Below are 15,547 nucleotides of genomic sequence, written 5' to 3'. Positions count from 1 at the left end.
CATCATTTCCTGGGCTGACGTTACTCACTCTTTTGTGATTCGGGGGGACAAGTATAGTGCAGCTAGAATAACAGGTCCTACAGGAAACGATTCCTTGAGTCCTTTGAGGATCGGAATAGTCCGTTTCAGCTGTATCAAAGAGTATCTTGAAATATAAAAATTAAAAGGATATCTTGTAAAAATATAGAGGAATTGGAGGGTTTTCCTTCATCTAAAATGAGAAAACACTGACAGAGATTCTAACACATTTGTGACGCTCGTGTTTTTGGATGTGAAGTGTCAGCCGTTGTGCTGGTGGCTGAGGGCCAGCCGACCAGGTAGGCTGCTGTGAACACTGTCTCATTTTTACCTCCCTTGCTGACTGAGCAGCTTCGTTTGCCTCTTCTGCTTTTTTGGCCCAGGTTGCTGCTTTGCCGTTGTGGTTGCCCAAATCCTTAAGCCCTGGCTCTGGGCGGGAGCTGCAGAGGCTCTCTTATCTGGGGGCTTTCTTTAGCTTCTCAGTCTTTGCAGAAGATGATGTAAGTACATTTGCACCTTGCTGCCCTTATGTTCAGATTCCTCCCCAAATGTACATTATGTGTTGATTGAATTTTTGCTTTCTCTTTCCAGGCTAAAGTGGTTGAGAAATATTTCTCAGGGCCTGCCATTACCCTGGAAAACACTCGCGTGGTTAGCCAATCACTACAGCATTACTTGGAGCTAGGAAGGGTAGGTGTTCAGAAAATGAATCCAAAGGATGAGTATGTCTTCAGTTCTGAAAGTTAAAAGCAGCAAAATTATAGGCTAATTATAGCATAATGAAGGTAGTCTGGTCTTATCCTGGAAAGGAAATCAATAGCTCAGGCTATTTTATTAAACCTGTAACTGCTTCCGTGCTCCAGCCCACATTCTGCTTTCATGCCGATTATCTTGACACAGTTAAATGTGGACTCTTCTTCTCCTGTAGTCAGGCTCTTCTAAGATGAGTGGATGTGGAAGAGGAGAAAAAGTGGGAAGGAGTTTAGCTTTTCTTGAAGTCAAAAGGAATCAGTTTTAAAACAAAGTTTTCTTTTTTTTTTTCTCCCTTCCCTTATGAAATAAATTTCAGCAAGAGCTTTTCAAGATCCTGCATAGTATTTTGTTAAATGGTGAAACCCGGGAGGCTGCCCTTGGTTATATGGCAGCTGTTGTCAACGCCAACATGAAGAAGGCGCAGATGCAAGTAGGTTTCCCCAAGAACTGCTGTTATTTGTTTGCTGAAGTCATTTATCAAACTCATGTTTCTTCAGTGCCTACCAGATCTTGTTCTAGGAAATGGAGATACATTGTTGAACAAGATAGACAAACTTCCTACATGTGTGGGGCTTATTATGTTCTGTAGGGTAAATGAGTAGATGTGTAAATATATTATTTCAGACAGTCATAGAATCTATGAAGCAAATAAAGCGAGGCTGGGGACTTGAAAGTAACCATGGAGGTACCAGAAGGAAGGCAAGGCAGTGTCCAAGGAGGAGATGTTTGATCAGAGACCTGACTGATAAGAAAGAGCCGGTCATTGCAAGGCTGAGAAAAGAGCCTTCTAGATACGTATAAGGCCAGAGGTGGGAATGAAGGAGCTTTGGCACAAGCCCCACGTGCAGGCTTTTGTGGTTGGAGGATGGTGAACAGCAGAGAAACAGGCAGGTCATGGGCTGGAGGAGTGGGCAGAATCTCCATGAGGCAGGGCGGACATGGTAAGAACTGTGATGGCGGCCACGGGAGGGTTTTCAGGAAGGAAATCACCAAATCTGCTGGATGGAGTGTGGGCTAAGGTGGCTAAGGATTGGCTAAGCTGGGCTAAGGTAAAGTTGTGCCAAAATTTCTACTCAGATTATGATTTTGAATACTTTTATATCTCCCAGACTGATGATAGGTTGGTATCTACAGACGGATTTATGCTGAATTTCCTTTGGGTGCTGCAGCAGCTCAGCACCAAGATCAAGTTAGAGACGGTGGATCCCACATATATATTCCACCCAAGGTGTCGGATCACTCTTCCCAACGACGAGACCAGAGTGAACGCGACGATGGAGGATGTGAATGACTGGCTGACTGAACTTTGTGAGTCACGTGTCCATCATTAGGTCGCTAAAGCACTGCCCTTCTGGTTTTGTTTTGTTTTTTAAAGTAAAACGGTAGAATAGATACACATCCTGTATCAGAAGGTCCAGTTGAACTCAAAGCATCCTGGCATAGTTTGACACCAGCTGCAGCGTCCCTGTCTGTCACCTCGCTGCCCCCAGCTCTCTCTTGCCCTTGGTCCTGTCCTCAGTCATCACTGCCCGTGTTCACTGACTCCTCTTCTCCTAAAGCTGCTATATCAGAGTTTCCTTACATTTTTAGGGTTCCGTCTAAGGGCTGTGGTGGTGGACGGAGTGTGTGTAAGGTCTTGATTGCTTGTCTTGCTCCGGGAGTTAACATTACTGTTATATACAAATCATCACTTTTTTTTAGTTGAAATGTTGATTTACAATGTTGTGTTAGTTTCTGGTGTAAAGCATTAGTTTTTTTAACTTTATGTATTTATTTTACATATTTTTAAAATTGAAATATAGTTGATGTGCAGTATTGTATGTTATAGGTATACAGTACAGCAATTCACAATTTTTAAAGGTTATACTCCATTTATGGTTATTAAAAGATATTGGCTATATTCCCCATGTTGTACAACATATCCTTGTAGCTTCTTCTGTACGTTATGGTTTGTACCTCTGAGTCCTCCATCTCCATCTTGCCCTCCTCCCTTCCCTCTCCCCACTGGTAACCACTAACTACTTCTCTACTCTGTGATTCTATTTCTTTTCTGTTATATTCTCTAGTTTGTTGTATTTTTTCAGATTCCACATGTAAGTGGTATCTTACAGCATTTATCTTTCTCTGTCTGAAAGTCAACTTTTTTATGGCCAGACTTTACTGGCCAGTACAAAGCTGTTTCTGAGTCATGGTACTTTTGAAACAAAACATAATGCAGCAATGTAATCTATAAAGATTTTAGTGTGCCTTCCATTTGCCCTTCCCTTACATACTATAGGAAGTTTCCTATTTGTAGGCTTATGGGATTATCAGGAAAAGAACTTTAATAAATATTTTAATAGCAGCTCTGCTGTCTTCTAGTTAAATATGAGGAGACCAAGGTTCCAGAAGGTGCCAAGCTCACCCAGCTTATCATTCAGCAAGTCGCAGCTACTGCTCAGGTCTGCTGAGCGGAGTCCAGGGCTCTACTCTGCCACACGCCCTGACCTGAGTTCATCCTTTGGGATGTTTAGTTTTGTTACAGTTTCTCATACTTGTTAATAGCAAGGGAAGCAGTCTAATTCTGTAAGAAATTTCTGTTTGATTCAGAAGACCTGATTTCAATAAGCCAAGCAAACTCCAGAATTAGGATCTGGGCTCCTGGGTCAGGGCCAGGGAAGTCAGGATTGTGGAGAAGATCAAAGGGGGTTCTCTAGCTGCCCAGAGGAAGATTGGAGCTAAGGAAGACCCTTCCTGTGAAAGGGGAAGAAAGAAGAGAACCTTCCCTGATTGACCACAACTGCTTTCCTGACTAAATGCAGTCGTAACCCAGAGAGGTCCAGGGGGACAGAGGGAGAGAATACAGAGAAGTAGAGACGGTAGACAAGGAAAGGAAAGACACAGGCAAAGAGAAGTTATGGATGCCTGTGACAGATAAGATATTTTTGTGTATGTTGTTAGAGAATGTTCTAATTTCATTCTTTTACATGTAGTTGTCCAGATTTCCCAGTACCACTTATTGAAGAGACTTTCTTTTCTCCATTGTATATTCTTGCCTCCTTTGTCATAGATTAATTGACCATAAGTGGGTGAGTTTATTTCTGGGCTTTCTATCCTGTTCTGTTGATCTATGTGTTTGTGTTTGTGCCAGTACCATACTGTTTTGATTACTGTAGCTTTGTAGTATAGTTTGAAGCCAGGGAGCATGATTCCTCCAGCTCCATTCTTCTTTCTCAGTGTTTTTTTTTTCTCTTTGGGGGTTTTTGTGTTTCCATACAAATTAAAAAAATTTTTGTTTCAGTTCTGTGAAAAATGCCGTTGGCAATTTGATAGGGATTGCACTGAATCTATAGATTGCCTTAGGTAGTATGGTCATTTTAGCACCATTGACTTTTCCAATCCAAAAACATAGCATATCTTTCCATCTGTTTGCCAGCACTATTTCTAATAGAGAATAATTAGAAAAAACAAATATGTCCTAACAGTAGGAAAATGGCTATAGAATCTACAGTTTATAAACATAATCTAATACCATTTTGAGGTTTAATAAGGATTTTTAAATAATACAAGTGGTTATATAAAATACATCAGGAAGACATTATAAAAGTTTGCTGGTAAAATATGTAAACATTTAATCAGATGAAGCAGAATATCTGATCATTAAACCGAGTCACAGGAAACCTGTTTTTTTTATGACACTACTAAGGTCTGTAATTTTTTAAAAGTGTCCTTAAACTTCTTGAAAACTCAAGTGTAATTTTGTCTTCTTTTTTTTTTAACATTTTTTTATTGATTTATAATCATTTTACAATGTTGTGTCAAATTCCAGTGTTCAGCACAATTTTTCAGTCATTCATGGACATATACACACTCATTGTCACATTTTTTTCTCTGTGATTTATCATAACATTTTGTGTATATTTCCCTGTGCTATACAGTGTAATCTTGTTTATCCTACAATTTTGAAATCCCAGTCTATCCCTTCCCACCCTCTACCCCTCTGGTAACCACAAGTCTGTATTCTCTGTCCATGAGTCTATTTCTGTCCTGTATTTATGCTTTGTTTTTGTTTGTTTGTTTGTTTTTGTTTTTGTTTTTTAGATTCCACATATGAGCCATCTCATATGGTATTTTTCTTTCTCTTTCTGGCTTACTTCACTTAGAATGACATTCTCTAGGAGCATCCATGTTGCTGCAAATGGCATTATGTTGTCGGTTTTTATGGCTGAGTAGTATTCCATTGTATAAATATACCACATCTTCTTTATCCAGTCATCTGTTGATGGACATTTAGGCTGTTTCCATGTTTTGGCTATTGTAAATAGTGCTGCTATAAACATTGGGGTGCAGGTGTCATCCTGAAGTAGATTTCCTTCTGGATACAAGCCCAGGAGTGGGATTCCTGGGTCAATTTTGTCTTCTTAATTGTGCTTTTCTTCTGAATAGTCACACAGTAAGTTTTATTTAGGGGATGATGTTCTTTTTCGTAGATGGAGATCAGCCTCCGTTTTCTGAGCCGAAATTCCCTACGGAATGCTTCTTTCTTACCCTGCACGCCCACCACCTCTCTATTCTGCCGAGTTGCCGTCGCTATATCCGTAGACTCCGGGCCATCCGGGAGCTGAATAGGTACGTGCGTGATGCCATGTCCTGAGTTGCTTGATTCACTACTTGTTCTCAGAAGCAGGCAGTTCCATTGTGACCAGTAAACATGAATGTGAGGGTACCTGTGTTACAGTACATTATCTGCCTCTGCTACCACATCCATGTTTCTTTGTTGGCCAGAGTCCTTTACATGGTGATGTGACCCAAACTTTGATTTCTTACAGTTCTCTACCCTTGGTATGTGGTTACCATAGACTTCCATTAACTTTCTCCACTGGGCACCGGATTATCAGGAGGCACTTTTTAAAGGATCTCTTGGGTTCCAGTCATCCTTTCTCCTTGGTCTATGAAACAGTAACTCTGGTTTCCCTTAATAAACAAGATCATTATCTCCTGCCAACATGTAATTCAGTTTTTTGCATGTTGTCCCGTGACATAAGAAGTCCAAAGTGGCCAGTCATTATCCTAGTCATTAGCACCGTTGTTGTTTTTCTTAATCTAAACATTACTCCCCAAGTACCAGCACCTCCAAACAAACAAAAGTCAAAGGAATAGGAGGCAGATATTTTTTTTGAACAGGTCGTCTGGAATAAAAATGGAGTAGCCATTACCACAGTTTGTTCCAGGACTGGGATAGTCTGAGTATAATGTATGTCATACTGAGAAAGTATGTCATACCAATATCTGCCTTGATTTAAAATAGAATTAATCACTTATTAATTCTAATTGTTACCCAGTAGATTTCTTAATATTTTTTTTCTGCGCATAATAATGTTGTCTGTAAATGATGACAGTTTTCTTTCTCATAATTTTCTTTTCCGTGACTTCATGTCCTGGCTATAATTTTTACTACAATCTGGAGTAGAAATAACCTTCTTGAAATTTCTCTCTCATCCCAATTAATTGGGGAAAGCCTTTTGAATATCCTCTAAGATTAAGGAAATTCCCTTTTGTTTCTGATTTTCTAAAAAAGTTTTTTTAATTTTTAACAGGAGTTCAATTTTATTAAATTGTTTTTCCATCTCTGTTGAGGAGATCAGATGTTTTTTCCCTTTATTCTATTAATAGGTTTGAAATAACATCACTTTGCTTTCTGACATCAAGCTAATCTTAAATTCTTGGAATAAGCTCAGCTTATATATTATCACTTTTAGATCTCATTGGATATTCTTTTTGCTAATATTCTGTTTAGGATTTTTTAGTCTATATTCAAAAGAAAGATTGACCATAATTTTTATTTCTTTTTAAGGCCTTCTCAAATTTTGTTATCAGCATGATGCTTGCCACATGGTATGAGTTGGGGAGTGTTCCCTCTTTGTATATTTTTGGGAAGAGTTTATTGTGTAAGAATTATTTTATTTCTTTCTTAAATGTTTGGAAACATCGATGAAGCTGTCTGGGCTTCTATGTGGGAAGTTTTTTAAATTATGTGTTTTATTGTTAATAGAAGTAGAACTATTTAGATTTTTATTTCATCTTGTGTCAGTTTTCCCCATGATACTTAAAGTTTTAAAACTTTTAGGTACAAAATTGTTCATAATATCTTTTTATCATTTTTATGTCTGTAGGATCTTTATTACTTCCTCCTCCTGTCTTTTAGTTTAATTTGCTTTTTGTTGATGTTTCTATTGCTTCTTGAGGTTGATACTTTAATCATTCATTTTCAGCCCTTTCATATGTGTTGAATTTCCTTCTAAGCATGACTTTGGCTGCATCCTCATTTTTATCATGTCATTTTTTTAAATTGAGGTATAATTGACATATTATATTAGTTGCAGGTGTACATAATGATTTGATGTTTGTATATATTGCAAAACGATCACCACAGCAAGTCCTGTTAACATCTATCACCATGCATAGTTACAGATTTTTTTTCTTGTGATGAGAACTTTTAAAATCTACTCTCAGCAACTTTCACATATGCAGTACAGTATGATTAACTATAGTCACCATGCTGTATGAGTACATACTTATGACTTAGTTTATAACTAGTGATTTGTACTTTTTGACCCCCTTCACCCAATTTGTCCATCCTCCTCCTCCTGACAGGCAGCCACCAGTCTTGTTCTCTATCTTTGTATCTATGAGCTTGGTTTTTTGTGTTTTTTTAAAGATTCCACATATAAGTGAGGTTATGCAGTATTTGTCTTTTCTCTGTCTGACTTATTTCACTTAACATAATGCCTTCAAGGTCCATCCATGTTGATACAAATGGCAAGATTTCATTCTTTTTTATGGCTGAGTAATACTCCTGTGTGTGTGTGTGTGTGTGTGTGTGTGTGTGTGTGTGTATCACATTTCTTTATTCATTCATCTGTTGGTGGACACTTAGCTTATTTCCTTATCTAGGCTATTTTAAGTAATGCTTCAGTGAACATTTGAGATTGTGATTTCATTTCCTTCATATATATATACCCAGAAGTGGAATTGCTGGATCATGTGGTAGTTCTATTTTTAATGTTTTGAGGAAACTTCATACTGTTTTCCATAGTGGCTACACCAATTTGCATTCCCACCAACAGTGTAGGAGGGTTCTCTTTTCTCTACATTCTTGACAACACTTATTTCTGATCTTTTTCCATAGTGGCTGCACCAGTTTGCATTCCCACCAACAGTGTAGGAGGGTTCTCTTTTCTCTGTATTCGCAACAACACTTATTTTGGGTCTCTTTGATAGTCTAACAAGTGTGAGGTGATATCTCAGTGTGGTTTTGATTTGCATTTCCCTGATAATCAGTGATGTTGAGCACCTGTTGGTATGTCATATTTTATTGTTCAAAATATTTTCCAATTTTTATTACTTCTTACTTGATTTGTGGGTCATATAAAGATACATTGTTTAAATTCCAGATTCTTGGGGAATTTGTTCATTTATCTTTTGTTACGATTCTTAGCTAAATTCCCTTGTGATCAGAATTCTGATTTGTGTTCTTTAAACTTTATTGAGATTTGCTTTGTAGCCAATGTTTACATTAGCTCCACAGAGGCCTGGAAAGAATGTGCTTTCTGTGTTGTTTATTGCAGCGTTTCATACATGTCAATTAAGTCAAGTTCATTTTTTATTTGAATTTTTCTTACGTTTGCTGATTTTATCAGCTTATAGTATCGGTTATTGGGAGGCATATACAGACGTCAGACTATGATCTGTCTGCTCCTCCATCCTGGAATGGATGCCATCCTGGGATCTCATCACTCCCACTGACTCTGGATGATACACTTCAGTGGCACCACCTGCCACCTCCACTCCCAGCCTACAGTGAGAGTTGGTGCTCCTCAGAGATGCTGGTGTCCCCTCACCTCTGTGGTTTTCAGTGCTGTGATACAAGAAATATCTTCCAGGACGTAGTTGGAGTATGTGTGTGTTTTGAGAGGACAATTTTCTGACCTAGTCATATATGGTAAATCTACATTAATATTCCCAGCTTCTTACACTTTGGGTTCCTTCCTCTGAATTATATTAAGGAATTCCTGACAACTCAACTTCATTTAGCATAGGCCACTGTCAATTCCAAGTTTCAGTCAACCAGCTGGGCACACAGTTAGAGGCCCTCCCAGCTACCCAGGATAAGGTCAAGTCCAGACTCTCTGGTAGTTATGTTCATGTCAGTAGATTTATCCATACTTAGAAGTATGTTAGTATGTTCCTGTCTTGCTGATCTTGCATTTTCAGAAGCCCTTCGACGCTACTGTGGAATGGAGTAATGTAATACTGTAGGTGAAACAGTGGTGTCCCAAAGATATTCACATCCCAGTCCCCAGAACCTGTGAATGTCTTAGCTTACATGGCAAAAGAGACTTTGCAGATGTGATTAATTTCAGGACTTTGTGGTGGGAAGATTTTCCTGGGTTATCTGAGTGGACCCAGTATATTAGAAGGGTCCTTTTTAGAAGGAGGCAGGAGGCAGGAGGGTCAGAATGAGAGAAGGAAATGTGATGACGGAAGCAGACGTCAGAGTGATGTGGGTTCACAAGCCAAGGAGTGCTTCTGCCTTTCAAAGCTGGAAACACTCTCCCCTAGAGCCTCCAGGAAGAATACATCCCCGCTGATGCATTTTAGATTTCTGACCTCTGGAACTCTAATAAGACTATAATTGTGTTGTATTAAGCCACTAAAGTTTGTGATAATTTGTGACAGCAGCAGTAGGAAGCTCATATAGTATATTAGCAAATCTTGCTTTTTTTTTTTTTCCTTCAAATGTGGCTTTTCCTGCATGTGACTTTTGTCATTGGCCCATAAGGACAGTCATTGATCTCACTCCAGTTACAGTTCAGGAAGCAATAAAGTATGATGGGTTGAAACTGAAGGGAAATTGGCATCGACCTGCAGTGTGGCTACCTGCAGTGTGTACAGTCACTGCCGGAGCTGCTTCTGCTGTCAAGTGAGGCTCGGGAGATTTAGGAACTTGGGTACTTGGAGTACCTAAATTCTCCCAAGGTCCTCCCTTTGAATTCTTAGAGTCCCAGTCATTGCTCTGACATTCAGGTAAGAGTTCCAGTGAGGTTATGGATTCAGTCTATATTTTCATTTGGTGATTTGTAGGGCCAGACTGCTGCTCAGTGGTCATCTGTAGAAATTCCCTGATTCATTGACTTTTCCTTGAGGCGAGATTTTAAAATCTTGAGCCTGTAATTTTATTCTGTAAGCTCTCAGCATAGTTAGAAGTAGCCACTCCGGGATTCCCTTCATTCCAGGAGATCGCTGGTGATTATTTCTGCAGCTGTTTTCTCACTGAGAGCCTTGGGCTACCAAAGTTATGCCCTCACATGCTAACTGAATCGTCATCACTTACAAACCAGCCCAAAGAGCTCATCCCAGAGGCCCATGTTTCTTGAGGGCCTATTACCTGTAACCTCTTGCCAACAAGCATTAGGTCATTATTTTAGTTTCCTTTTGCTGCCGCAACAGATTACCATGACCTTCATGACTTAAAACAGCATCAATGATTGTCTTAGAGTTCTGGAGGTCAGAAGTCCTAAACTCAAGGCTGCATTCCTTCTGGAAGGTTTAGGAAAGAATCTCTTTCTTGGCCTTTTTCACCTGCTAGAGACCCCCCTACATTCCTTGGTTTATGGCTACCCTTCCGCCTTTTTCAAACTCAACAGCACAGCATCTTCAGCTCCCTCTCTCTGACCTGTTTCACTTGTCACATCTTCTCTTACTCTGACTCCCTCTTTCTCTCAGAAGGACCCTGTGATGACATTGGGCCCATGCAGACAATCCAGGATAGTCTCCCCATCTCAAAGGCCATACCCTTAATCACCTCTGCAAGGTTCCTTTTGTAAAGTAACACGTGTTCACAGGTTCTGGGGATGAAGCTGTGACATCTTCTGGGGGTGGAGGCGGAGCAGCGGAGCATTAATCTGTCTACTGTACTCATGTTCCAGTTGTAGACCACAGAATCCAATTTATCTGGAATAAGCAGAAAGGATTACTAAAGGTCACTGTTTGGTTTATTGAATCATTGGAATGCCTGGAAAAGAGGACTCCCAGAGCTCTCCTTTGAATCTGGCCTGGCAGGAAGCTGCTTCAGGCAAAATCTCTCCACACTGTGCTTCTCAAAGAGCCATGCGGCTGTCACTTCTGCTTCTGTGAGGTTCACCTCTTGGTGGAAGCTAAGTCTCCTACAGAAATGCTGGCAGCAAGGGAGTCTGGGAAATGTAGTTCTTAAAACTTGTTCAACCTCTGGTTTTCTACACAATGTTTTGATAGAAAGGGTTAAATGATAGAAAGGTTAAATGAGCCAGCTTTTGAAATATAGAGCATATTGCATGATCAAGAAAGGCATTCCCTCACTGACTTGGTATTTGAGGGGACGCCTGAAGGGAGTGAAGGAGCAAGTCGCAAAAGTAATCTCAGAGAGCAGGGAACGATTGTGAAAGAAAAGAAATAGCAACTTTGAATTTTCTGTCCCAGAAAAACAGGGAACAATGCATTTCATTCCAAAAGTAATGATTACTGTATTTCATCAAATCTAAAATGCCATCAAGTTTAAGACATCATCACGTTTGAACCAGTAAGAAAGAAAAATGGCTGCCGATTTAACCATAACTTGCCATTGGGATGGGGGAGGGATGTGGGAATGTGTGTCCAAGAGTCAATGAAACGGTGGAAATGAATAGATAAAATGGATGATGGATCTGTATGTTTTCTTTCATTTGACTGTTAGTCTTTAATTTCAGAACTGTGGAAGATTTGAAAAATAATGAAAGTCAGTGGAAAGATTCCCCACTGGCAACTAGACACCGGGAAATGCTGAAGCGCTGCAAAACTCAGCTTAAGGTTTGTATAGTTAATTGGAATAATTATAGACCAGCCTCATAATAGTGATTTCCCCACCAGAACATGTGCCTTGAATGAGCAGTTTAATGTCCTTATTTTTTCTTCATTATTCTTTTCCCCCAAGATAAAATGGTGCATTTAAAAACTTGTTGATGGTTTCCGTGTATCTATGTGTAATATTTAAATCTCAGGACAGAAAATGCATATGCTTATGCCAATGACAATATGAATTCTTAATGGGTTTTATTATCCTCGGTTGAATACCACGTCCCTGTCCTTACCTTGTGCAAGAGCTCCCCATCTACTAACCGCTGACCTAAAACCCGCACACTCCAGTATGTCCAGCCACACCTTTTCATGATGTTTGGCAGAGTGGATTTGTGGTAGTGGCAAGACCTCTTCCCTTTGCCCCTCATTCTTCATTTAATTGAAAATAATGCATAGCACAGAACCTTACTATAAGTGGAAGGTTTCTGCTTATGAGATGTAGCTAACAATAAATGCTAACTTTAGTTGTACACAGGAAGCACAAATAGCGAGTTTATGCATTTTTCATATGTTTATGTTCAAATTATGAAGCTGAATGTTAGCTGGTCGTGTTTTCTGTTGATTAGTAGGATGAGTTAAGATTTCAGTTTGATTCACTGATAAGTAGACCTTTCTGAGAAGCAAAATAAACCAGGGGCTCTTTTCTGGGGTCTGTAGACTCCCCCCCACCAAACACTCCAGAGATACATTTCAAGAGGTCTACAAATTGTTTACATTTACATGTCAACGTGTGCACACGTGTTTGTTTAAACTCACAGCGATCTTCTGATCCTCTGAAATTTAGATGCAGATTTGTCTGGCTCCTTCCCAGTAACCATCCCTGACTTCCAAAGGGCCTCCCCCCGTCAAGCTATTTGAATACGACAGTGATGACCTACCTTTTTCAGCACTAACTCTGCGTTATGTTTTGTGCCCGGTGGTTCACCTGGCACACCTTTTCTTTTCTTAGAGCAGAGAAAGCTCTGGAGCCACAACCAGCATCTTATAGTGAGTTAGTGATGAAATTCTCGAAGCCCTGGCACCTAGGTTTCCCATCCCCTGGCCGATTCCCCGCCCAGTCGCACTGCAGGTTCTCAGCTACCAACTAACCTGTGGGTGGGGCCGTCCCTGCTTCCACAGAAACTGGTACGATGCAAGGCCTGTGCTGACGCTGGTTTACTTGACGAGAGCTTCCTGAGAAGATGTCTGAATTTTTATGGCCTTCTCATTCAGCTGCTGCTCCGCATCCTGGACCCTGCCTACCCCGAGTGAGTGTGCTCTTTCCTCCTTCCTCTTCTCTACTCTTTCTTGCTCTTCAGAGTCGATACCTAAAACCAGCACCCTTACATTATCAAGAATTCTTTTTTCAGTTTCCAGATTGTGCTTATATAGACCATGAAAGTTGTAATATTAATCAGTATTTTTGCTGTAATTAGTTACAGTTTAAATAAAGGGCTGTCAATACCTATTATATTAATTTTGATATAGTGCTTTTTAAAAATTGGCTGTAAAATCTTGATCGATAGAAAAGGGAATCTATACACTGGGAAGCTGAAAGCTGGCATTAACAGGATATTAGGCATCTTCCCTAAGCACTGGGTCCCGGCAGATCTCTAGCCAGTTCAGAGAATGAGCTGAGAACATTGTTGATCAACTGGACATAGCCTCTCAGCAGTGATTTTTATTTTATTTATTATTAGTTTATTGTTACTATGAAATCTCTGGATCACCAGTATTGGTGAAATTGGCCCAAGCCCTCTGAAGAGTGGAAAATACTAAAGTGTATAGTTCTGTTGTCTCAAACAGTACGAGTTGCATAAAATGACCAAACATGAGCCTTTTTCTTCCTTCACATTTTATTTATTGCATTAGCCTTAACAGGAAATCGAGAAAAGGGAAAACCTTTCACGCCCACCCTAGCATATCCCTGTCTTCATTATCCCCTGTTCATTTCTGGTGGTGGTTTCGTTGCCAGTGTACTTTTCACATAGTTGTAGTATAGAATGAGAGTTTTTTCCAAGTAAAACACTTACTTGTCGTGGTAGTGTAATATTCCTTATAGTTGGATGTGCATTTCATTTTGTAACCACTACTTTTTTCTCTTTGACAGTGTAACACTGCCTTTAAATTCAGATGTCCCCAAGGTATTTGCAGCATTGCCTGAGTTTTATGTAGAAGATGTTGCTGAATTTTTATTTTTTATTGTACAGTAAGTCCCATTCACATATTACACAGTTCTAATATGTTTTTATATTTAGTGCAGACATTATATTGTGAACTATATTGCAAACCTCCATTTTATGCCACTGCTCTAACTGAATGCTGCCTGGAGACTGGAAAAATAAATCCAGCTGTGGCACTAAGCCAATTCCAATAATATCTCAAGACAGAAGGAGGATTAACAATGCTGGTAATAATGTACTCTGTGAAAACTGCGTTGAATTTTTAATAATTGAGTGTGTGTTTCTGAGAAACAGAAGGAAAAAACAGTTTATAAATATCTGAATGAACATTCAAAAGCCAGAAATACCCACATCTACATTTTGTACCCAAATTTTTCTCAATTGTAGAATTGGAGAAGGCTTGCAAAGAAATGGGCCGAGTTTATAAACAATGTTTGAAATTTTAAAAAATGAAAACAACTCCATCAAAATGTTTTTTAAAGTGTTTTAGGTCGTGCAGATCTCTGCAGCTCATGTTATGATTTAATCATAGCTTTGGTTTATTTTCTAAAACATAGTAAGTTAATTGCTGCGGCCAGTAGATGCAGTGGGTTTTAAATCAATCTAGTTATGTAAATAGTCCCTTTAAACTCAGCCAGTGAAAGGGAGTTCAGTATCCTGGCTCCTAGACTTACTCGTCCTCTTTCTCCCCTGATGACACCAGCATCCACCCACCCGAGTTGAGTTTCTCAGAGCTTTACTCCTTGCTCTTCTCACCTGTCTTCAGATACTCTCCTCAGGTGCTTTATGAGCCCTGTACTCAGGATATTGTGATGTTCCTCGTTGTGATGTTGTGCAACCAGAACTACATCCGAAATCCGTATCTGGTGGCCAAACTGGTAGAAGTCATGTTTATGACCAACCCTGCTGTTCAGCCACGAACCCAGAAGTTTTTTGAAATGATTGAGAACCATCCTCTCTCCACCAAGTTGTTGGTCCCTTCCCTGATGAAGTTTTATACAGGTGGGTTCCTGATGTATACAGGTACGCACCTGTGGATGCAGTTACTCTAAACCTGTTACCTAATATCTGACATCACTCCTAAGTATATCCTACTAACCCCCTTCCAGCAGCACATAAACCGTTGGTTGTTTTTCCCCTGAGTTGTGGAAATATTACGCTGACCATTCTACATACTAGCCCCTAGTGATTCAGCAGGATCCACTGAAAATCAAATGGGTAACAATGAGATCAAGTTGGTATTTTTATCTGAAATTGCCTGATACATTTTAGCTTTTAACTTACATTGTTAGTTTTGCAACATGGTCCTATAATCCACAGTTTCAAAACTGGGTAAAACAGCTTGTTAAACATGCTTATTCTTGGGGATCCCACTCAAACCAGTGGAGTCAGGATCTCTTGAGAGTTTTCACTCACTCACTAATTCTGTACATTTATCAAATGCCTACTGTTTGCCAGGCACTGTTCTAGGTGCTAGTTGACACCAGTGAACAAGACTGAGAATAATATTCTAAATTTTCATTTTCGTTTTTTTAAATTGAAATATAGTCAGTTTACAATGTTGTGTGAATTTCTGGTGTACAGCATAATAGTTCAGTCATACATATACATACATACATTGATTTTCATATTTTGTTATAGGTTACTACAAGGTATTGAATATAGTTTCCTGTGCTATACAGTGTAAACTTGTTGTTTATCTA

At 39.5% G+C, this 15,547-nt stretch overlaps 1 protein-coding gene across 2 annotated transcripts in view; it reads left to right on the top strand.

The window, feature by feature from the left end:
• UBE4B (ubiquitination factor E4B) overlaps positions 1-15,547 on the top strand; it is a 109,395-nt gene that overhangs the window by 72,150 nt on the left and 21,698 nt on the right. For both annotated transcript variants that reach the window (XM_072975422.1, XM_072975421.1), the window contains 9 exons: positions 402-518; positions 610-708; positions 1,088-1,201; positions 1,881-2,079; positions 5,241-5,379; positions 11,535-11,634; positions 12,802-12,929; positions 13,772-13,870; positions 14,611-14,846. In XM_072975422.1, the coding sequence (XP_072831523.1) occupies positions 402-518; positions 610-708; positions 1,088-1,201; positions 1,881-2,079; positions 5,241-5,379; positions 11,535-11,634; positions 12,802-12,929; positions 13,772-13,870; positions 14,611-14,846 (1,231 nt within the window). The remainder of the gene's footprint in view (positions 1-401; positions 519-609; positions 709-1,087; positions 1,202-1,880; positions 2,080-5,240; positions 5,380-11,534; positions 11,635-12,801; positions 12,930-13,771; positions 13,871-14,610; positions 14,847-15,547) is intronic.

Source organism: Vicugna pacos, chromosome 13 (assembly GCF_048564905.1).
Source record: "Vicugna pacos chromosome 13, VicPac4, whole genome shotgun sequence".
NCBI classification, from domain to species: domain Eukaryota; kingdom Metazoa; phylum Chordata; class Mammalia; order Artiodactyla; family Camelidae; genus Vicugna; species Vicugna pacos.
This window is presented reverse-complemented; position numbering and strand designations above follow the sequence as displayed.